At 49.0% G+C, this 24,403-nt stretch overlaps 1 protein-coding gene across 6 annotated transcripts in view; it reads left to right on the plus strand.

The window, feature by feature from the left end:
- The window catches only part of DGCR2 (DiGeorge syndrome critical region gene 2), an 80,539-nt gene that overhangs the window by 36,575 nt on the left and 19,561 nt on the right, over nt 1-24,403 (plus strand). For 3 of the 6 annotated variants that reach the window (XR_005239160.2, XM_037994842.2, XM_037994840.2), the window contains exons 3-5: nt 13,337-13,462; nt 16,466-16,685; nt 18,247-18,323. Coding sequence is in view for 4 of the 6 variants with exons in the window: in XM_037994842.2 (XP_037850770.2) it covers nt 13,337-13,462; nt 16,466-16,685; nt 18,247-18,323 (423 nt within the window). In the remaining 2 variants the exon portion in view is untranslated. The remainder of the gene's footprint in view (nt 1-13,336; nt 13,463-16,465; nt 16,686-18,246; nt 18,324-24,403) is intronic. The other 3 variants (XR_012089542.1, XM_007975075.3, XM_037994841.2) reach the window with 2 other exon arrangements.

The raw sequence follows: 24,403 nt of genomic DNA on the forward strand, positions 1-24,403 counted from the left end.
AGGCATGACAGTGAGGACCTGTGTGTGCAAGCCCGTTGAAACCCGGTAGGGCCTAGGAGTGTTCCAGGTGGGCTGAGGAGGCCACTGCCCTGGCAAGGCTCACCCTGCTTCCCCTTGACTCTTGGTCCTATGATTGTCCTTGTATAGTGCTGTGTCACAGTCTGGAGGGTGAGCAGGTTGATTTTTTTTTTTTTTTTGAGACGGAGTCTCATTCTGTCGCCCAGGCTGGAGTACAGTGTCGCGATCTCGGCTCACTACAAGCTCCGCCTCCCGGGTTCATGCCATTCTCCTGCCTCAGCCTCCTGAGTAACTGGGATTACAGGCACTTAAAAAATTTGCAATTTTATTAAGAGACTTTAAAGAAGACAAATAATCCCAGAACTTTGGGAGGCCGAGGCGAGTGGAGCACGAGGTCAGGAGATTGAGACCATCCTAGCTAACATGGTGAAACCCCGTCTCTACTAAAAATGCAAAAAATTAGCCGGGCGTGGCGGCGGGCACCTGTAGTCCCAGCTACTTGGGAGGCTGAGGCGGGAGAATGGCATGAACCCGGGAGGCGGAGCTTGCAGTGAGTGGAGATCGCACCACTGCACTCCAGCCTGGGCGACTGAGCAAGACTCCGTCTCAAAAAAAAAAAAAAAAAGACAAATAAATAGAGGCAGAAAAAAAAAAAAAAAGACAAATAAATAGAGGCAGAATGTTCTTGCCTAGGAAGACTGAATATTTTCAAAACTCATTGTTCTGTGGATTCAGTGCCTCTTTAAACCTCCTTGAGTTTTATGTGAAATGTGATAAGTTGATTCTAAAATGTTGAGGAGAATTAAGTCCTAGTATTGAGAGGCTATTGTGAAGAAGAATAAGGAGGGAGCACTTGCCTTGCCCGTATCAAGACTTACTTCAGAATTGGGTCAGGGAAATCCAGATTGGCCGGTGAGACAGAAGCTGTCAGAAACAGACCTAAGAAGCTTGAATTCCAGAGGTGGAATTCCATATCGCTGTGCAAAGGACAGACTCTTCAAACATAGTGCTGTGACGGTCGGAGAACGATGCAGTTGGATCCCTAACTCACAACATACAGGAAATTCAGTTTTGGGTAAATTATAGGAGACTATCTTTAAGACCTTGATAGGGAAGTATGCCTTTTTTTTTTTTTTGAGACAAGGTCTAGCTCGATCACCCAGGCTGGAGTGCAGTGACACGTTCTTGGATCACTGCAACCTCTGCCTCCTGGGCTCAAGCCATCCTCTTACCTCAGTCTCTCGAGTAGCTAGGACTACAAGCCTGCACCACTATGCCCGGCTAATTTTTGCATTTTTTCGTAGAATCAGAGTTTCGCCATGTTGCTCAGGCTGGGCTCTAACTCATGAGTTTAAGCAGTCTGCCTCCTTCAGCCTCCCAAAGTGCTCGGATTACAGGGGCGTGAGCCACTGCACCCAGCCACCTTTTTCTTTTCTTTTTTCTTTCTTTTTTTTTTTATTTTATTTTCTGGAAATGGAATTTCACTCTGTTGCCCAGGCTGGAGTGCAGTAGCACAATCTCAGCTCACTGCAACCTCTGCCCCCTGGGTTCAAGTGATTCTCCTGCCTCAGCCTCCCGAGTAACTGGAATTACAGGCATCTGCCACCACGCTCGTCTAATTTTTGTATTTTTAGTAGAGACAAGGTTTTGCCATGTTGACCGGGCTGGGCTCGAACCCCTGATCTCAGGTGATCTGCCTGCCTTGGCTTCCCACAGTGCTGGGATTACAGGTGCATGAGCCACCACACCCAGCCTCTAGCCACGTTTTTCTTAATCACAGAAAATGTTCACTCTAAAGTAAAAATGACCGAATTTGCTAGATTAAAATTAAGATCTCTTGTTTATTGAAAGACACCAATAGGCCAGGTGCTTATGCCAAGAATCCCAGCACTTTGGGAGGCCAAAGTGGGCAGATTGCCAGAGCCCAAGAGTTCCAGACTAGCCAGGGCAACTTGGTGAAATCCTGTCTCTATGAAATAAAAAGAAAACATTAGCCAGCTGTGGTGGTACACACTTGTAATCCCAGCTCCTCAGTAGGCTGAGGTGGGAAGAAACACCTGAATCCCCAAGGTCAAGGCTGCAGTGAGCCGAGATTACACCACTGGACATCAGAGTGAGATCCTGTCTCCAAAAAAAAAAAAAAAAAAACCCCAAAACAAACATAAAAAACACCAGTGAAGACTGTGAAAAGACAAGCTGGAGTAGGGAGAAGATATTTGCAACACTTACAGCCTGTAAAGGATAAGGATTCTAATTCAGTGTATATAAAGAACTCCTATAAAGCATTTCATAGGTGGTGATTCAACATGGAAAAAGACATTTAACCTTGTTAGTATTCTAAGACTACATGCAGTGAGAAATACCACTTTACAGATGCTTAGACTGGCAAAAATTAAGATGTTGGAGAGGATGTGGATAGTGTGGAAATTTTATGTGCTTCTTTACACCCACTCTGGAATAGCGACATTCTCTTGCAAAGCTGAACATTCTTATTTTCAGTGATTCAGGATTTCTATTTAGGGAAACTCTGGAAAAATTCTTGCAGAATTGTTTGTACAGTTTTTCCAGAGTGGGTGTAAAGGAGCAGATAAAATTCCAAGCCATCCACATCCTCTCCAACACTTGGTTTTGTCGGACATCTTAATTGTTGCCGTTGATATAGGTCTTGGAAATAACCCTCATGTCTGTGCTCGCATGATGGAATGTTATACACCAGCAACAGTAAGTGGTTGTTAGGTTTATGCAGCAACATGGATGAATCTTGAAAACAGAACGTCCGCTAAAAGCAAGTTGCTAAAAACGACATATGGCACAATGTAGAGAAGCAAAACAGATCATTCTATTACTTACAGATACATACACATGTGGTAAATTAAAAGAAAAAAATAAGCGCAATGATACACAAAATTCTTGTTGCTGGTGGGGACACGGGAAGACTGGGAGAAGCAAAATGGAAGTTCATCTACAGATGACACTTGGGTTCCTGAGTCGGGTGTGGGGAGGTCGCTCACAACTATGCTTTCTTATTAGGCTTATGAATCTTACATATGTGCTACGTACATTCTTTGAAATGTTTCACATATTATACAGCTTTTTTTCTTTCCAAAGAACAGCCAACGGGAGAGTTACAACTGACTTGGCATAGCAGAGCAGCTGCAACGATGGGCCTGCTTGAGTGAGAACAACAAGAAATGAGCAGTTTGCCCAGCAGCCCCCCAGAAAGGCTCAGTTCTTGAAGGCTCTGAGTGCCAAGGGTAGCAGGCCTTAGGCATGGGCATGGGAATGGGATAGGGATTGGTGGAATTCTCTCTTGGCACCCGCATTCCCTTCTTCACTTTCCATCACTGGGTGACTCCTGCTGCTACCAAAAGATGTGGGGTTTCATTTCTTTTTTTTTTTTGAGACAGAGTCTTGCTCTGTTGCCCAAATGGATTGCAGTGGTGAAACCACAGCTGACTGCAACCTCGAACTCCTGGACTCAAGCGATCCTCCCACCTCAGCCTCCTGAGTAGCTGACACTACAGGTGTGCACCACCACGCCCAGCTAATTTTTAAATTTTTTGTAGAGACGAGGTCTCGCCCTGTTGCCAAGGCTGGTCTTGAACTCCGGCACTCTAGCAATCCTGCCCTCAGCCTCCCAAAATGCTGGGATTACAGGCATGAGCCACCGTGCCCTGCTGGAGTTGATTTTCTAGACCAACACTGTCCAGTGTAGTAGCCATGAGTCACATGTGGCTGTTTTGAAGGAAGATGTGCAGCAGGTGTAAAATATACACCAAATAGGAAAGAGCTAGTGCAAAAAAAGAATGTAAAACATCCCATGAATACCTCTTTATATTGATTCCATGTTGCAATAATAGTATTTTGAATATATTGGGTTAAATAAAGTATTAAAATTAATGTTTGTTTCTACTTGTTGACATGTGGTTTGCATTGTGTTTCTATTAGATAGCACTAATAGAAAAGTCTGTAAAATAAGTGACACCAGGTACAACAGAGGGGAGTCGTGGAGGTTGAAAATAGAGGAATTAAGAGGAAATTCTCTGTAGTGACAAGTAGGATGCTCAGGCCTGTCTTCTGCCCTGCTACCCAGACGTCAGCAGCCAGGTGTTTTCCAAGACAGGAGATCGGAGGAGTCTTTCCTGGAGACACTGGCACTTCACAGAAGAGGTAGAAAAGGTGTCAACATAATGGAAGATTTCCAAGTGAAAGACTAGCTCTCCCATCGTGGTCCCTGACAAGCGTCTGGCCCACTAGTGCTCACAGAGCCTCTGGCTAGCTGGGTCACCTTCCTCTTATGATGAAAGACAACCAGTGCTGACCAGATCTAGAAGAAAACATCACTATGGATATTCACCAGACTCTGAACAAAGCACCCCACCTGAAGGGCCTGAGGCAGTCAACTCTGCTGTATGTCATATCGTGGTTAAATGTGGGGGCTTGGAACCAGGGACTGGGGCTGCTCCCCTGCTTTCACCACTTAGTGGTTGTGATCCTTTGGACAAATTACATCCATAAAATGGAGAAAATAATAGTGCCCGTCACTTGGGATTGTTGTGAGGATTAAATTACATGCTGCATGTAAAGGGGTTAGACAAGAACGTAGCACACAGTAATCCCTCAATTAGCAGTTATTTTATTGATGTAATAAAACTTAAAAAAATTTTTTCTGACATTGGTAAAATGGCAGTCTAGGAAGCTCCAGGCTCTCGTTCCACCATAGAAACGTTAATAAGCAACTAGGGACTAGACGAAATCACTTTATGGAAGCTCTGGAAAACAGTCTGAGATCTATACCAGCTAAGAAAATGCCTAATCAAGAAAAAGCCACATTCAAAATACAGATTGAGTATTCCTTAACTGAAATGGTTGGGACCTGTGTTTTGGATTTTGGGTTTTTTTCTGATTTTGGAATATTTACATCATACTTACCAGTTGAACACCCCCAATACAAAATGCTCCAATGAGCATTTCCTTTGAGTACAATGTTGGCACTCAGAAGTTTTGGATTTTGGGCTGGGCTCATACCTGTCATCTCAGTGCTTTGGGAGTTCAAGGTGGGAGGATTCCTTGATGTGAGGATTATAAGAGAATACTGTTAAGAACTGTACATGAACAAATTGCTTAACCTAAATTAAGCGGACACATTCCTGGAAACATACAACCTGCCAAGACTGAATCATGAAGAAATAGAAAATCTGAATAGGACTATAATTAATAAAGAGATTGAATCAGTAATCAAAAACCTCTGAACAAAGAAAAGTCCTGAACCACATGGCTTCACTGCTGAATTCTCCAGACATTTAAAGAATTAGCACCAGTCTTTCTCAAGTGAATTCATTCTGTGACTCTAACATGCCCTGGTACCAAAGCCAGACAATAATACTACTAGAAAATTACAGACCAGTATCCTTTGTGAATATTGATACAAAATCCCCAACAAAATACTAGCAAAACCAAGTTTCACAGTCTTATCAAAAGGCTGGGACCAAGTGTAATGCAAGGATGTCTCAGCAAACTAAAATCAATCAGTGGCCAAAGACTGAAGGCTTTTTCTCTAAGATCAGAGACAAGACAAGGATGTCTGCTTTCACCACTTTTATTCACTATAGTATTGGGAGTTAATTGCCCACAGTAATTAATCAAGAAGAGAAAGCTATCAAAATTGGAAAGGGAAAAGTCAAGTTATCCCTGTTTGTATGTGCGATGACGTGATTTTATATGTAAAAACCTTAAAGATTTCACAGAAACATTGTTAGAACTAATAAATGAATGCAGCAAAATTGCAGGACACAAAGTCAAAACACAAAATCAGTTGTATTTATATTTATGTATACTAACTGAGCAATCCGAAGAGGAAATTAAAAAGATAATTCCATTTACAGTAATAGTACAAAGAATAAAATACAGATATACCTCACCTTATAACAGATTTGTCTTAAACCTATTATAAAGTCGAAAAATGTTTTAGTCAAACTATCATAAGTTAGGGGTCTGTCTGTACTTAAGAATATACTTGGCCGGGCATGGTGGCTCACACCTGTAATCTCAGCACTTTGGGAGGCCGAGGCGGGTGGATCACCTGAGGTCTGGAGTTCGAGACAAGCCTGGCTAACACAGTGAAACCTCGTCTCTACTGAAAATAGACAAAATTAGCCGGTCGTGGTGGCCGGCGCCTGTAGTCCCAGCTACTCGGGAGGCTGAGGCGGGAGAATGGTGTGAACCCAGGAGGCGGAGCTTGCAGTGAGCCAAGATCATGCCACCGCACTCCAGCCTGGGCGACAAAGCGAGAGTCTGTCTCAAAAACAAAAGAAAAAAAAGAATATACTTAAGTACAGATGAAAAACTTAAACACTGACAACTGCAAAATGTTAAAAGAAATTAAAGAAGACACTGGGCGCGGTGGCTCACACCTGTTATCCCAGCATTTTGGGAGGCCAAGGCGGGTGGATCACTTGAGGTCAGGAGTTTGGGACCAGCCTGGCCAACATGGCAAAAACTCATCTTGGCTAAAAATACAAAAATTAGCTGGGTGTGGTGAGGTGCCCCTGTAGTCCCAGCTACTCGGGAGGCTGAGGCAGGAGAATTGCTCAAACCCAGTTGAAGATTGCAGTAAGCTGAGATTGCACCACTGCACTCCATCCTGGGTGACAGGTGAGACAGTGTCTCAAAAAAAAAAAAAAAAAGACAAAAATAAATGGAGAGACGTTCCATGCTCATGGACTGCAAGATGTAAGATGTGACTATTACCTAAAGCAGTCTACAGATTCAATCCCTATTAAAATGCCAACAAGGTTGTTTTTTTTTTTTTTTTTTTGTTGAAATAGAAAAATTTATCCTAACGTTCATAGAATCTCAGCAGACTCCAAAGAGCCAGAACAGTCTTGAAGAAGAAGAATAAATGTGAAAACCTCATAATTCCTGACTTTAAACCTTTAACTACAAAACTGCAGTAATCAAAACATTGTAGTACTGGTGTAAAGACAGACATATAGACCAGTGGAATAGAATACAGAGCCTTAGAAATGAGTCCTTGCATACAGTGGTCAAATTATTTTCCACAAGGATGCCAGTACCATTCAGGGAGGGAAAAAGTGTCTTTTCAGAATGAATGGTGCTAGGAAAACTGGACATACACATCAAAAGAATAAAGTTAGACCCTTAGCTAATGATACACAAAACTTAACCCAAAATGGATCAGACTTAAGACCTTAAACCATAAAATTCCTAGAAAAACAGAATAAAGTCTTCCTGACATTGGATTTGGCAGTGATTTCTTACATAAGACACTAAAATCACAGTCAACAAAAGAAACAATAGATAAATTAGGCTACACCAAGATTTAAAACTTCTATTAATTAAAAGAAACATTCAACAGAGTGAAAAGGCAGCCCACAAAATGGAAAACATTTGAAACTCATATCTGGTAAGGGTTAATATTTAAAATACAAAAAGAACTCCCACAGCTCAATAATAATAAACATCCTGGTTAAAAAATGTGCAAAGGACTTGAGTAGACATTTCTCCAAAGAAGTTATAAACAAATGACTGATAAGCACATGAAAACATGCCCAACATCACTAATGATTACAGCAATGCAAATCCAAACAGAGTAAAACATCTCACAGCCATTAGATGTCTGCTGTCGAACAGAAAATGACAAGTGTTGACGAGGATTTAGAGAAAGTGGAATCCCTCTGCAGTGTTGTTAGGAATGAGAACTGGTGCAGCTACTAAAACAGTATGACAGTGCCACCCAAATTAAAAGTAGAATTACCTGGCCGGGTGTGGTGGCTCACGCTTGTAATCCCAACACTTTGGGAGGCCAAGGTGGGCAGATCAGGATGTCAGGAGATCGAGACCATCCTGGCTAACACGGTGAAACCCCATCTCTACTAAAAATACAAAAATTAGCCAGGTGTCATGGCGCACACCTGTAATCTCAACTACTGGGGAGTCTGAGGCAGGAGAATTACTTGAACCCGGGAGACAGAGGTTGCAGTGAGCTGAGATCACGCCACTGCACTCCAGCCTGGGCGACAGAGCGAGACTGTGTCTCAAAAAATAAAATAAAATAAAAGTAGAATTACCATACGACTTAGCAGTTTGACTCAAAAGAATTGGAAGCAGGAACTTGAAGAGAGATTTATATACCTGAGTTCATAGCAGCATTACCCATAGTAGCCAAAAGGTGCAAGTAACTCAAATGTCCATTCACAGATGAATGGATCAACAAAAAGTCTGTCCATCCAGTGGAAGGAATATATGGTTTACCTTAAAAAGGAATTCTGACACATGCTACAGCATGGATGGACTTTGAGGACATTATGCTCAGTGAAATAAGACAGTCACAAAATAACAAATACTATATGTTTCTATTTAGATGTGCTGTCAAGATATTCAAATGCAAATATACAGGAAGTAGAATTGCGGTTGCCAGGGGCTGGGAGGAGAGAAGAATCGGGAGGTAATGTTTAACGGATACAGTGTTCGGTAAGATGAAAAGAAGTTCTGGAGATGGGTGGTGGTGATGGTTATGGAACTAATGTGAAGGTGCTTAATAATGACACTTAACTGTATACTCTTTTTTCTTTTTTTTTTTTTTGAGAGGGAGTCTCGCTCTGTTGCCCATGCTGGAGTACAGTGGCGCGATCTCAGCTCACTGCAAGCTCCACCTCCCAGGTTCACGTCATTTTCCTGCCTTAGCCTCCCGAGTAGCTGGGACTATAGGCGCCCGCCACCATGCCCAGCTAATTTTTTGTATTTTTAGTAGAGATGGGGTTTCACCACGTTACCCAGGATGGTCTCGATCTCCTGACCTCTGATCTGCCTGCGTTGGCCTCCCAAAGTGCTAGGATTACAGGCATGAGCCACCACGTCCAGCCCAACTGTACACTCTTAAGTGGTTAAAAATGAGTTCAGAAAATCCAGTATCTGATTGATACAAATTCCTTGAAAGAAAATAGAGGAGATGGAGTAGGAGGGAATTAGCAAAGAAGTTATGTAAGAAAATCTCCCAGAAATGAAAGATTGCAGCCTTGGATTGGAAGGGCCTGGCACAATAATTTAAAGGAGGCCTGTACAGATTACCTCCTTGTGCAGTTGCAGAACGTTGGTAATGCAGAGGACATCAAACCCTCTAGCGGGAAACCTGGGTCACAATAAAAGGATCAGGAATCAGAGCAGTAGACCCCTCAGCAGCAGCTCTGATGTAAAAAAAAAAAAGGTGGGGCGGGGCCACCCAGATCCAAAGAGGAACTGATTTTGATTGTCTACTTCCAAGTTTTAGTTTTATCTTTATTCAAGTCACTTATGCATACAATTTGAATATTCAAATGGTTCTGTAAATCTTTTTTTTTAAATGGCAAACCCAGTGAACCCCTCTAATTTTCAAGGCAAACATTGTTTTAGCTGTTGCATTTGGTATTTACCTGCGTCTTTAAATTCCGTGGTTTTAGGCCTTCTCTGCTGATGCTTCCCTAAGCCTGGTGGCTCAGTCTGGGCCCTGTGCTCTGTGAGGTCTTGCCTACTTTCAGTGCTGCTCCTAGCTGGGCCATGCAGGAGCACTCCGTTTCCTTTTTATTGGCACAACATTTTGTTTTCACTTTTTTTTTTCATCTCACTCTGTGGCCCAGGCTGGAGTGCAGTGGTGTGATCTCAGCGCACTGCAGCCTCCACCTCCCGGGTTCTAGCAATTCTTCTGCCTCAGCCTCCCGAGTAGCTGGGACTACAGGCGCATGCCACCACACCCAGCTAATTTTTGTATTTTTAGTAGAGACGGGGTTTCACCATGTTGGCCAGGATGGTCTTGATCTCTTGACCTTGTGATCTGCCCACCTCAGGCCTCCCAAAGTGCTGGGATTACAGGCCTGAGCCTCTGCGCCTGGCCTAATTCAAGATTTATTCAAGGATTACATAAGTATTTTTTTGCCATATTGCTTTGTTCTTTAATCTAGAAGTATTCCCAGCCCTCTTTTGCAGGGAGCGTGGGATGTGTTCCATGACATTGCCATATTTGAAGAGTCCAGGTCAGTTGTTCTGTAGAATGGCCTTCCATTTGGACTTGTCTCTTTCTTCATGATTAGCTTCAGGTGAGACTTTACTTTTTAGTTAGCAATACTATGTAAGTCATCAATTATCAAATCACGAGGCCCAAGGTCATTTTGTCTCATTATTGGTGATGTTAGGTTTAATCACTGTTGTGAATATTTCTTTCCCTTTTTGTGACGAAAAGTAATTTGTGAATAAATAGTCTGTGGAGTGGTATTCCAGGTATTCTCCCTGATTCTGTTTCCTTGTTGAACTTGTTCTCCAATGTGTTTCTGTGCCGGGGAAGCAGCAGCCTGGCACTCCAGTGGTGCTGGAGGCAGAAGGGGCACATATGCTCCGAGCTGCACAGGTCATGGGGCCTAGAGTCGGAATAGATGTGGCTCTGGGTGCTGCAGTGACCCCTGCACCAGGTCCCCAGATGGGCTGTGAGGTGGGGCTGCTAGGGCCCTGTGGCCCTGGTGGAGGTGGAGGAGGCCTCCCAGCACACCAAAGGCTGACCCTCCACGGGAAGAGGGACATTCTCCGCCACTGTCCGCCATCAGCATCATCTTGACAGCCAAGCCCTTCCCCTTCTTGCTGGCAAAGGCCTGTGTCTGTGCTGGCGTTTTTCCATGGTGGGCCCAGAATGGGCATTGAATAAATGTGGGGGTGAGGGGATGAATGTGAGCATTTGTATATAAAGACACATGATGGAGAAAAGAAACGGCTCACAATCGCCACCTGAACCCAGAGGAGCCTGCTCAACAGAGTAGTATCCTTTATCACCATTTGTCTTTCTGGTTATGTGTCTGAAATATTTCACCTGGTCTCCCACCCCAGGGGGCAGATGGCTTCACTCAGTCAACATGTAACAACCTGGTCTTTGGCATCCATGTGACCTGGCAGCACTCTCCCTCTGTTACCTCTTCTTTCTCTTCCCTTTCCTCTGCCCTCAATTCATCTTGTCTTTCTGTGAGCAGTTTTACCAGGTACTGTGTTTGGCTTGGGGAAGAGGCCACGATACAAAGTGGAGCCACAGGTCTTGCCCATTTAAGCAGAGGGAGATGTTGAATTTAAGTTCAATGACATTCTCCAGCGACACCCAGGCCTGGCCTCAGGTTTGTCCCAGATGTGTCTGCCTTTGCCCCTTGCCAAAGCTGCTCCATCTGCCAGGAAGCCCCTCTGTTCTTTCTCAGCTTCCAGTCTCAGGTCCAGCTCCTCAGAAGCTCAGGTAGCTCTTCCCTTCTCCACTGTGAGCTGATGCCCCATCCCAGTGGCTGCATCCCTGCGAGCCCTGCCCTGCATCGGAGCTACCAGCGAGTCTGTGGGTCGGGTCTCCTGCCCAGAGTGTCGGGTGCTGCAGGTAGCATGGCTCAGGACATGGGACCAGTCCTGAAGAACTGATGGTCCCCCAGTACTGCGTGTCTACAGCATCAGGCCTGTCATGGTGCCAGCTACTGTCTCACACTGAGGTCCTTAGGTTGTATTTTGGAGTGGTAAAATACCCCAAAGGCACCTCTACCAAAAAACACAAGCCTTGAAGCTGCTTCTCCCTTTGAGGTCTTCACTTTGTGTTGAAGGTGTCTTGGACACAGGTAGCGTATTTTGTATTTTAGTGATTCCCAGTCGAATAACAACCCATCCCCATCACATGCCTGACAGGAGCTATGGAACTGTGTTTATCAAGTACTGAGTGAGTATCCAGAGTCTCAGAAATAGGACTACATACAGACTTGTGTACAAGGTGTTTAAGGCAGCCTTTTGTAGAATAATGAAAAAAATGCAAACAGCTTAACCTTAAACCATAGAGATTATGGGAACGAAAGAAATCCATTCATGGAATACTATGCAGCCATCAAAAGTCATGTTCCTAAACCCATTTAAAAATATAGAAAGCTGTTTATAATCTTAAGCTTACAAAACAAGTCGTGAAATGGAGTGTCTGATGTGATCCCAGTATTCTTAAAGATTTGTGTAGAAAAGAGACTGGGTGAGGGGGCAGATGCTCACATAGTTAAGTATGGCCTTTGTTGTTTATTGTCTTTTCAAACTTTTGTATATTTCAAGCATTTCACATTGAATGTTTGTTACTTTATCGTGAGAAAAAAAAGCATGTAGATTTTTTTATTAAAAACCACTGCAAAGTCTATGACACCAGCAGAACCAACCTGCTGGAGAGGGGTTTGTCAGGTGGGGCTGACCGCCGGCTCAGGGTCAGGGAAGGAGGCTTTGCAGGAGGCCTCCTAACCCTCCCTGTGACCTCCTTTGGGGAGCTGAGGCCCCACTCAGCCATCTGCAGTCAGAGTGCACTTGCTGGCAGGCGTCTGTCTTTGTGCAGCCTTGCAGACCAAGTTTGTTGCCCATCTGACCTGACCTTGTACCCAATGCCCTTCATGACGCATCAAGGTACACCTGTATAGACAGAGTGGGAGGTGGCTGGGCCCATGAGGGGCCCTCTTCCCTGCACCATGACCTTGTGGTGCACCATGACCTTGTGTAAGTCACTTCCCTTCTCTGAGTCTGCCCCTCACCTTGTGAGACAGGAGGAACGTGGTTCTCCTTTTTCACAAGGGGATTGGAGGACAAAAGAGCGTATGTGGATGGAAGGACTGGTGTGCAAATTACTATTAGATCATGCTGCATGAAACTATAGTTATTTCCCCATCTTTAGCTGCCTGTTCACACCTTCTAACCATGCACTGAGACCTGCTGCACACCAGGGCCTGTGCCAAGCACCAAAGAGCCAGACAGGAACATACTGAGGTCCTGGCCTGGAGGCCTTCACAGCCTTGGGGGACCAGCAGGCAGGGGGACAGACAGGCAGCTCAGGCCCCAGGACAAGGGCTGCAGAGGAAGGTTGCACATGTGGGTCTCTGTACTGGGAGAGAAGGCCCTCGAGGAAGGAGCAGGGGCAGCCTGGGCTCTGGAGAGAACTCCTTCGTGGGCCATCCCCACGGGACTGGAGCTGCTGAGGGATTTTAATTTATGCAGGACCCTTTGCTGTGCTAGCAATGACCTGTTAGAAAATGCAATGAAGAGGGCCTCCATTTCACAATAGTAACTTAAAAAACAAAAACTGCCAGGGCATAATTTTAATAAGAAGCACAGGGGACCCATTTGATGCTAGCAGCAGCGTTTCATAGGGCTCTAAAGAAAGCCTGCATTGCTGGACTCTGTGCTACAGGCCCTCCCTCCAGCCTTGCAGCCCTGAGTAGTCTGAACCGTGCTGGCCAGGAAGGCTGCGACTGCACAGGCAGGACTCACAGCACACATCTCCTTTTGCTTTCAGAAGTGACGGGAGAGGCGCGTCCTCACCATGGGAAGGAGGCTGTGGATCCGCGACAGGGGCGGGCCAGAGGAGGCGACCCTACGCACTTCCACGCAGTGAATGTGGCGCAGCCCGTTCGCTTCAGCAGTAAGTTGCAGACCTGCCCTGACTGGGACACTGGGGAGTGCAAGCCTGACACGACCCCTGCCTCTCCAGCGCTACTGCGCTGCGTGAGGGGTTTCTCAAAACAGCCCTTGGAGGCCAGTGGGGGGAATGAATGAGGTCAGTGGGGGAATGAATGACCCACCCGCAGTCGCCCAGCTCTGGAGTGGTGGTATGTGACTCTAGGCCCTGGGAAGTCAGCGGCTCTGAAACCAGGCTGCTTGTTCTCACAAAGTGACTGCCTTTCAGGGCCAGAAGGCACTGGCCCTTGGAAATTCCGAAGTTGTATTATTCCCTTTTATAAATGGGGAAACCAGCTCTGAGTTTAGGTACAGCTGATAGAATGGGAAGGCTTGACTCCTGATTGATTGATTGATTGATTTTGAGACAGAGTCTCGCTCTTGTCACCCAGGCTTGAGTGCAGTGGCTCAATCTTAGCTTACTGAAACCTCCACCTTCCAGGTTAAGTGATTCTCCTGTCTCAGCCTCCCGAGTAGCTGGGATTCCAGGCATGTGCCACCATGCCTGGCTAATTTTTGTATTTTTAGTAGAGATTGGATTTCACCATGTTGACCAAGCTGGTCTTGAACTCCTGACCTGAGATGATCCACCCACCCCAGCCTCCCAAAGTGCTGGGATTACAGGCATGAGCCACACTGTTCCCGGCCATTTTAAGAAAAATTTTTAAGATGATTAGTTATTTAATAAATTACCTATGACATTGAAATTTTAAAGGGGCGTAAGATCATCAAGGAAGGTTGAGGGGAGGAAGAGCCACCCCTGAAATGGCCCTGAGCAGACCCACTCAGGCGTGAGGTGCCCAGGTACGCTGAGCAGCAGCTGGGGGCCAGGCAGGACCGATACTGGCTGGGCCTGCTGGCCTGCCTTGGGCCTGTCTGCTAGTGTTACTCCGCAGCCCCCAGACTCTCAGCACTGGGGAGTACCTCAGAGGTGACCAGGTAGGCTTCTGGCAGAACCCCCACCAACCCTGGGTGCCCAGAGTGGGGCCAGGTGTTTCCAGGTGGTCATGCATGTCCGTGCAGCTGAAGCAGGGCTGAACATGTCCTGGTGATGCACATCGTCCCCAGCCTGTGCCCACAGCCCAAAGGGGTCCCCACAGTGGAAGTGTGGTGCACAGGCTTGGTGTGTGAGGACACTGAGACTGAGAGGATGCCTGTAGGGTAGGGGCAGTTCACAGTACAGCCCTAGGGGGTCCTGATGCTTGGCTCCATAGTCTTCCTTCCCCTTGCATGTCTGTTCAGTGTTGAACAGGCGGCACTTCTGCCTGGGTAGTAAGCAACTCCTCCAAGTTCCAAACATAAAGAAGATGAGTCAGTGCACAGGAGCACTTCCTCCCTCCATGCCCCAGCCAGCTGGCTCTCCTCCTGGGAGATCTCCTTCCCTCTATGTTCCAATCAGCTTCCCTCCCTACAGGTCCTTCTCTCACCTTGCATGAAATAGGGGCCTGGCCTCTGCCTGCCTCGGCGTCCTCACCTTTCCATGGAGACGGTGCAGAGCCACCTGTAGGGAATGTGGTCAGGCTACACGCATTGGTGTGGCACCCAGGAAACACGCAATGAATGTACACCACACCTTCTCGAGAGCTGATGCTGTGGGGTTTTTTATTGTTTTTTTTTTTCTTTTTTTTCTTTTTTTTTGAGACAGGGTCTCACTCTGTCACCCAGGCTGGAGTGCAGTGGCACACTTTTGGATCATTGCAGGCAGCCTCTGCCTTTTGAGCTCAAGTGGTCCTCCAACCTCAGCCTCCCGAGTAGCTGGGACTACAGGTGTGCCCTACCACACCTGGCTAATTTTTTGTATTTTTGGTAGATAAGGGGTTTCCCTGTTGCCCAGGCTGGTCTCAAACTCCTGAGCTCAAGCAATCTGCCCACATTGGCCTCCCAAAGTGCTGGAATTACAGGCGTGAGCCACTGTGCCCAGCCCTCTGATTCCTTGTCTGCACCTAAATAGCTTCCCTGCACACTCAGGTGTACCCTTCACGGTGAGCAGATCATGCTGTCCAGCTGTGGCCATGCTTAGGGGCCAGGGCTGCCCCTCCTTTTCTGTAATCTATGTGCCTTTGTGAAGACATCACACACACACATGCTTACATAATAAATACATGGCGATACGTCTCTAGAAGTTTTACTAGTGCCAGAAGACATAGATGCACTTTAAAAATGGCATTTTAAATTTTACAGCTGGCTTTGCTAACAATTGTTACTCTTCTCCAGTATACTAAGATGAGGTACCCAACATTTGAATAGGTTAAAGATTCTGTAAAACAGATCACTGATGTTACCTAGGGTGAGCTGTAAATTACCAGGCATTCCCATGTGTAGGTGTAGGAGTCGGAAGTGATGGGTGGGTGAAGTGAGAAGACACTGGCCAGACTCATTGGTACTCAAGTGCTGGCTGGCTCCTCACTTTGTCGGCTGTGGCATCGCCCACACCTTATTTTGTTCGCCTGTGGGAGGCAGGGGCGGGTTACACAGTGTCATGGCCCTCCCAGCTGTTATCCTTTGAGCTGCTGTGTTAGTGGAGGGTTGGCCAGCCCCCACTGCAAATGCTCATGTAAGTAGAAAAGGAAGAGAGGGGAGTGGGCTAACTGGCAGCGGAGGCCAGGAGAGCTGGGAAGCAGGGTCCAAAGTGAACCGCATGGGTGTTGTGCTGTGGTGTTAACCCAGAGGATGAAATCTGCTTTACAAGACATAATTCAGCAGCCATTCTTGACTAGTGAATAAATTAAAAGATCTTATAGAAATGGGAGGAGTCACCAAATGTACTTGTATCATTGAATCTGTGTTTTAGAGAAACTTGAGCATTTCTGCAATGTGGTTTCAGAAGCAGAGCTTGTCCTCTTGAGCCTCAGTTTCCCCACTTCTCTAGGGTGATTTACAAGGTGTGCCTGTCCCTGATGGAGCACACAGAATTTCCATTTTGGAGCTGGATCCTAACTTGGGGGACAACTCCCCTTCTGTCCTTTATGTTTCCTAGGGAAGTGCCCGACAGGGTGGCACCACTACGAAGGCACGGCCAGCTGCTACAGGGTCTACCTGAGCGGGGAGAACTACTGGGATGCCGCGCAGACCTGCCAGCGCCTGAATGGCTCTCTCGCCACCTTCTCCACCGACCAGGAGCTGCGCTTTGTCCTGGCCCAGGAATGGGACCAGCCGGAGCGGAGCTTTGGTTGGAAGGACCAGCGCAAGTGAGTCCTGGATTGGGGACTGGGGGGCCTGGAGTCAGAGTCTGATGACTACTGAGCACATGGCCTCTGACCACTCAGTAAACTCCTCTCCTGGGGCACAGCTGGCAGACAGCAGGTTGGGAAGACCAGCTCGCCCACTGGAAGCCCAGGAGATCCATGGGTTGGAGTGTGCATTGAGATCGGTGGAGGCCCCTGGGGGCAGGGGTGGGCTGGACTCTACTGCTACTTTGTGGGACTGTGGAGTCGCCCCTTTCATTGGTCCCCCTCTGTGTGTACAGCTGCAGTTGCTAAGGGCAGGCAGGGGACCTGGGGGTGCTGGCTTGCGTGGAGAGAGCTGCCTGGTGTGAGGGGTGTGCAGTAGGTGGGGGTTCCCCCTGAGAAAGCAAGGGGTCCTTCACTTCAAGACCTAAGCTGGGTTTTGACTCCACAGTTGTGCCCTGTGTGACTTTGGCAAATCACAAGACGGAGTTGTTTCTCCTTCTGCAGCTACAAAGGGCGGAAACTAACTCTTAGCTCACAGATTGTTGTACTGACCCCTGAAGACAGACCTGTGAGTCCAGTGGAGAAGCAAGAGGGCATAGCCCAGAGGGCAGGGCAGCCTCGTCTCTGAGGACAGCCATGTGGTTGCACAGCACAGGCCAAGGGCTGAGTGTACCATCCCTGGGCTCCTGCCGTGCAGGGAGACCTGCTGATGGGCATCTCCAGGCTTGGGGCTGGATAGCTGAGCCAAGGGGCACAGACTAGGCAGGAGCTTATGGCGGTCAACCAGCTCCCAGTGCAAGGTCCCTTCAGTGCTAGGCCTGCGTGCCCAGGAGCAGGCTGCAGGCCTGAGGTAGGCTGGCTCTGAGCAGGAAGCCGTGCAAGTGTTTTCAGCCTCCATGGTAGTGGATATTTGCAGAGGCTTATGTCTTTATTGAGATGCAATTCACATGCTATGAAACTCACCCATGTGGAGTGCCCTGTTCTGTGGTTTTAGCATAGTCACAGAGTTGTATTCATGGGGTTTCATGTCTACCAAGAATAAGATTATTCTTGCTTAAATTGTGAAAGCTTTATCGGTTCAGCTCATAGAAACAGTCTTGGCAAGAGTTCCCTGAGATAGAAGTTTTCCTGCCCTGTGAACTTCCTTGTTTTGAATTTTAATGCATTGTAACATGAGTGTCTCATGTTAGAAGCTCAGTGTTTTGGAGGTCAGTATAGCTATTAAAAAACAATCCCAGCACTTTGGGAAGCTGAGGCGGGTGGATCATGAGGTCAGGAGATCGAGACCATCCTGGCCAATATGGTGAAACCCCGTCTCTACTGAAAAAAAAAAAAAAAATTAGCCAGGCGTGGTGGCGGGCGCCTGTAATCCCAGCTACTTGGGAGGCTGAGGCAGGAGAATTGCTTGAACCAGGAAGTCAGAAGTTGCAGTGAGCCGAGATCGTGCCACTGCACTCCAGCCTGGCAACAGAGCAAGGTCGGTCTCAAAAAAAACAAAAAACAAAAAACAAAACACAGGCATTGATGGCTGCATCCCTCCTGCCGCTGAGATCTCTGTCTCTGTCTCTGTGCCCTGCAGGTTGTGGGTTGGCTATCAGTATGTTATCACTGGCCGGAACCGCTCCTTGGAAGGTCGCTGGGAGGTTGCATTCAAAGGTGAGCCCTTGTGGTGTGTGGGAGTGTTTGAAGCTGGGCAGAGTCACCCTGATTTGGGGCCTCCCCTCCTCCCTCTCACCCAGTGCTGCCTGGCCTGTAGGGGCGCTGTGCAGGGGACATGGCGAGGGTGAGCCCCAGTTGCAGGGAGGGCTGTGGTCATGGGGCCAGTGCAGCCTACAGGTCAGACCCTGCTTTGGGCTGTGGTCATCTCTGGAACCCACTGTTGCATCTCACTTTGGCCAGCTTTCTAGATTGTCCCCTCCTCCCTTTGAAGTTAAGGACCTTGGAGTATAAAAATGAGCATGCAGAGTATGCCCCTGGCAGGCTGGAGGTGAGGACAAGCTTGCCAGGACAAAGAAGGTCAGAGGTAGAATCCAGACCTGAAGGAAACTATCAGGCAGATAGACTTAAAATAGATCGTGTGTGTGTGTCCCCTCCTCCTTTTGAAATTAAGGACCTTGGAGTATAAAAGTGAGCATGCAGAGTATGCCCCTGGCAGGCTGGAGGGAAGACAAGCTTGCCAGGACAAAGAACGTCAGAGGTAGAATCCAGACCTGAAGGAAGCTATCAGGCAGATAGAGAGAGAGAGTGTGTGAGTGTGTGTGTGTGTGTATGTGTGCACGTGTGTGTGTGTGAAGATGTTACGCTGCCTGCTTGGAAATACCAAGACGATGTAAAGGAAACATAGCTGTTGCTTCCTTTACGTTGGGGGCTCGGACTTGGCTTGCCCCTCCTGTCCCATTGCCCTGGCACTGGCGAGCTCCCCCTGGGCATACTCCAGCAGTGCCCTCTCCAGCTGCCACCAGGGCCACACTCCCTCGTCCTGCCCCTTGTCAGGCCTGTGCGTTGGGCTGTGCTTTGTGCCTGGGGCTTGAGCTAGGATTTGGGTTCTTTTCATAAACACATCCCAGTCCTGCTGTTGATGTCTTGAGTATCTCTGACAGGGTTGAAAAGAGTCAAGGCCTGGGTGGCCGGCTTCCCTGGAGAGAAGAAGGCCACACAGAGACGGGGCCATGCCTGGTTGCTGGGACAGGGCAGGAGCAGAGGTGGGGGCTGCAGAGCCCAGCAGATTGGGGCCACACCTGCTGTCCCACTCCTGCTCAGGACAGGTGCCGCCCTGTTCTCATGACCACCAGTGCCCTCCTGAGAGTCCCAGCCACATTTGCATTCCCCGGCTTTATGAGTGCATTGTTTAGATTGCTGTTGACTAATCAATGGCGTCTGGGTTTCCAGGCCCCAGTGTCAAAGTTTGCCTTGTAGAACATAATTCTCCTGGTAGCTTGTCCTCTTCACGCTGGTGGTTGAAGAGAGGACATGATTCTGAGTGGGATGACAGCACATTCAGAGTTGGGACTCGGGACGACCCCATGCTTGGTGTGAGAATGGCAAGGGTCCTAGGTGGGATTTAATGGCCAGGTGCAGCTCGGTGACTCCATTGGAGCATCAGGCAGGAGAGTGAACCTAAAATTTAGAAAAAGATTGAACATATGTGTCGGTGCTGGCAGCCACGGCTGGCATAGAGCTCCCTATTCGTGCAGCTCAACGTGCAAGGGGCCCCACAGCATCCCGGAGCTTCAGGGGGTGACCATGTGCCGCTGCTTGCTTGTGCCCAGTTAAATGGATTCGGGAACTCTGTTAGCGGATTTAAATAGTGGTCACAAAACAAATAGTAGAAATAAGTTTTCTGCTGCAGGATAACTGGCCCTTGATGCAGCTCAACATCATGAGTGGTTCTGGGCTTAAAGAGATTAAAGAAACATAAAACCAAATGTGGCACATGAACCTTGATGGCGTCCTGGGTTGGGAGGCTTATAAAAAACTCCACAGGACAATTCAAGAAATGTGAGTGGGGACTTGTGGAAGATTCATTTTCTTAGGTGCAGCAGTAGGACTGTGGTTATGTGGTTTAGGAGCCAGTATCCTGGAGTCTGCAGGGGAGGGGCTCCCAGGGTGGTAGGGCAGAGAGGAGCCAAGCAGCAGGGTATGGTCAGCGCCAAAGCAGCCTGGGTGTATGCACTCCTCTCTCCATAGTGGCATCGTTTTAAAAATTCCCGTACCAAAAGCAAGCTGCAGAGTGAAGACAGTACTGGGTATAAAACAAGCTAACAAGAGCACGTCCAGCCCAGCCCAGCCCTTCTCCTGTCCAGGGACATGGTGCAAAACAGAGGGCTCATTGGGGTCTGAGGGGTTGGCCCCCCAAAAAATACCCAAGAAACCATGGGAAGTGGATGTGAGTCTTTTGTTATTCATTCTGAACCCTTCCCTAAGAAAATACTGTACCTGAGAATATTAGCCAATGTTGGTGGGAAGGCCTTACATTAAGATGTTGAAAAATGTTTCTTTCATCTACATGTTGTCCATCTTTTCTGTGTTGTATAATATGTTCTGGATTGGGGTGTGAGTGATACCATGGTACATAGACGCTTACTATGCCCATATGTCGGCACCCAGCACACACATTTGAAGTTGGGAGCTCGTTTCCGCGGGGCTCCTGTGCGGCTTGGTGGAGCGTTCTCCAGCTGCTCCCCCAGACCCACACCAGCCTGTGAGCCCCATCCAGGGGCCAAGACCCTGCAGGTTTGACAGCACCAGGTCATGGTATGCCCTGGAGATAGAACTGCTGCTGCTACTGCCAGAAGACATGGGGCCAGGATTTCTGTAACATTTGTGCAGAAAGGTTGGAAAAATACAGATCCTTGTCTAGAGAGAATCATCCACACCGCCCCACATGCTGCTCCCAGGGCCTTCCCGTCAGCACCAGCAGTGTGGCTTCTGTCTGGCGAGTCATACTTGATATTTACCTTAAAACATAAAAGTGAAAACACCATGTGTTTAATGTGTCCACACGTGTCACTTGCTCATGTAAGATCACTCAGTGCCTGGCCCTCATTTGTCCCCCATGGTGTCTCAGCATGCACGTTGCAGGTTGGCTGAGGTCGGGAGGTGTGTAACTGAGTAGAAGCCTTCTTTTCTCTCCCAAGATCTTGTGGCCAGTCCTTCATGGTCTCCATCGTCTTCTTTCTCTGGTGCTATACACGAGGGATTGTAGAGTGCTGCCCCCTGAGGCCAGCAGTCAGGGCTGTGGTCCTGGGCCAGCCTGCGGGACCTGGCGTCTAGAAACCTCAGTCAGCAGTGAGGAAGGGGCCAGGCCGGCCTAGCAGCCACTGGAAGGTGCATTGTAGAGACCCTGCCCTCCGGGTGAGGTGACCATTGGGCTAGGATGGGGTCAGCTGGGGTCGCCGCAGTTCCTGGAGGGGAGACAGCCCCTGAGTGGGGCAGCTGCCACCATGGTGGGGCATTCGGGAGGATCTGGACAGCCCCTGGTGGGCCCTGAGTGGAGGCTCAATCTGGCTGCGGAGGTGGCGAGACAGGAAGGGGAGGTTCTTTGAGGGCTCAGAAAAGTGAGTGAAGGTCTCCCCACCACAGGAACAAGGGGGCCGGGGGAGCTGGGGAGGGTTCTCCAGGCTCGGGGAGCAGGGGCAGACATGGAGGTGGCAGTGGTTGCTCGCACGTGTGGGAGAAGATGTGGTGGCAGAGGTAATCAAGTGACGTTCAGATGCCCTCACGTATCAGTCTCTGGAGCAGGGTGTCCTCCGGTGGCTGGTGACGGCCCAGCCCAAGGCTCCTGTCAGAGCCTTGCCCACACTTCATGTGTGGACAAATGGGGGGGCACCTGGAAACTTGCTGCCGCCCTGTGGAGGTGAGGACTGGATCTGCTGGGGTGGCAGGGGTTGAGGAGGAGTGTCTTGGAGGGAGGCTTGGGAGGAGGGCTCTGCGCGAGGAACTGCTCCCAGTCACTCTGGTAGCCGGGGCGGCTCTGCTCACAGGGCCTTTCTCCAGGATGAGGGTCCTTCAGGAAGAGTGGGATGTTTGAGGTAAGGGGGCGTCCAGGAGGAAGTGGGAGGCCCTGGAGAAAAATCTGCAGAACTCATCCCCAGTGCAGTATAGGGAAGCCTCCTGGCTCCTCTCACACCTTTGGAATACGTCCAGGATCTCATCACCTGGCACCAGTCTTGCAGCCCCCACCTGGACCTGACACCCAATCATCCCTCACCTGATTGTGCTAGTGGCCTCTATCTGGTCTCCTGGCCCCAGTCCCACCGTTCCTCACACAGCTGCCGGGGGTCCTTTTCACCTCTGCTCCCTTGTTCACAGCTCTCGTTTCTCATAGAAATCACAGTTCCATCAAAGCCAGCAGTCCCTTCCCTCACTACCCTCATCACCTACCACTCCCCAGCCTCTTCTCCAGCCCCACAGGCTGCCTCATTCATGGCTGTCACTGTGAGCCCTTCCAGGGACGCTCCAAAGATGAGCACCTGCCCACTCTGCAAGGCTGCACCTTGGGTAGGCGTGCAGTGCCCGCACGACCAGCCCCCAGTCAGCACCTGGATGCAGAACCACCAGCAGCTTCCCTGGGCAGGGGCGTTGCACAGGTACCCACGCAGCTCACTGCCTGGAGGGAGCACTGTGTGGCTTACTGAACCTTGGCCTGGAGTCCCACATGAACCCTGTTTTGCTGGTTGCCTGACCCACTCTCTGACTTGGCTGTGCCCCAGTCCAGGCAGCTTTTGGGGCTAGATGCTGGGTCCCAGGACTCTGCCCGGAGAGGTCATTTGTGGCCTTGGTCTCGGTCTGCCGTCATGTACTGTAGTTGTGGTCAGGAGCTCTGGGCTGGCAACTAGCTTCAGTACCGAAGATTTTTTGTTTGTTAAAGGTTGGAAGGAACCCGTTTGGTTTTCATCCCATGGGACAAGAAGGCAAATAGTGAAGAAAACAGGGTTTAAAAGGAGAGGGGCTCTACTTAGGTGAGAGGGCATCAGTGGGAGATGAGGAGGGTGTGCAGGGGCTCGGGGGCCTGGAGAAAAGGTGGGGCGGTGCACAGCGTGATGGTGGTGGCACCCACTGTCAGCAGTGGAGACGAACGCTTCAGTTGGTATGGGGAGGCGACTCCAGACAGTGGGCCTCTTTCCTCCCCTGCTGTGGGTCTGATACATGCCGATGAGGCAGGCAAGATGCTAGGCCTGTGTGTCTCTGGGAAGGGGGCGCAGCTGTTGCGGTGACTGCCTGCTGGCCCGGCACAGGTCTTTCAGGTCTCAGAGCTTCCTGAGAGCTGTCCTGCCCATGGCAGGGCACCGTTTGTCCATCCACAGGCCCACAGCATAGGCCTGCTTCCAGACTCACTGGCTCTTTTGAGGCAGAGCCCCATGTTTAGTGCTGGCTGTAAACGGAGCTCCAAAAGACGCAGGTGAGCATGCTAGAGGCTTATGAAGGGGTGAGCTGCACTGCTATCTTAGGAGGGGAGAGCGCCAGGTGTGCCTTCATTATTCTGCTTCTTGGAAAGGTTGCTTTGTGTTTCCAGTGATCCTGGCTGGGTAAGCCTCAAGGAATCTCAGCGGCCCAGACTGGAAGGGCCGTGCAGGGGAGAGAGTGGGGCCTAGGGCTGGCTGTGCCATGCCCTGGGTGTGGCCAGAGCCCACCTGGAAGCTTGCAGAGAGAGGCTTGGAGGTTAGCAGTCCCCAACCCTCACGCTGTCTGTGGCGAGGGTACATGGTTTCTGACTGCCTTGTGCCTGGCTTAGATAGGCAGGAGCTGAGTGGTGACAGTTTCCCTTGAGCTGAGAGAGGTCCCTGGGAACCAGTGCTTCCTAAGTGTTGCCTGCAGCCAGCTGGTGGTAGTGCTGGCCAGTGCCGATGCTGCCTGACGGTGCCTTCCTCATGGGTGCCGGCTGGACTTTGTGACTCCTCTGTTTATGACTGAGTGTTCTGTCCTAAGGGAGAACTTTCCTACCTTTTTCCCCTGCCCGTTCCCTTTTGCATTTTAATCCAGTGTGCTACAGTCCATTACTTTGTTATTCATGCTGTTGCTCTAACTTTAAATGCCGCCCACTAACCCTGATCCAGCACCCTCTTTTGGTGCTCAGGCTGGCACTTACTGCTACCCAGGGTTTGTGGCCTGTGTGCTTACAGGCCCCACAGAGTGGCTCCTGCCAGGCCCAGCACCTGGGGTGACTCCCAGGAGGTTGGGGAGTCCCGAATGAACACCTGGCCATAATGACCACCAGCACTTGGCGGCCCAGGCCC

The sequence above is a fragment of the Chlorocebus sabaeus genome, chromosome 19, assembly GCF_047675955.1.
Source record: "Chlorocebus sabaeus isolate Y175 chromosome 19, mChlSab1.0.hap1, whole genome shotgun sequence".
Classification (NCBI taxonomy): domain Eukaryota; kingdom Metazoa; phylum Chordata; class Mammalia; order Primates; family Cercopithecidae; genus Chlorocebus; species Chlorocebus sabaeus.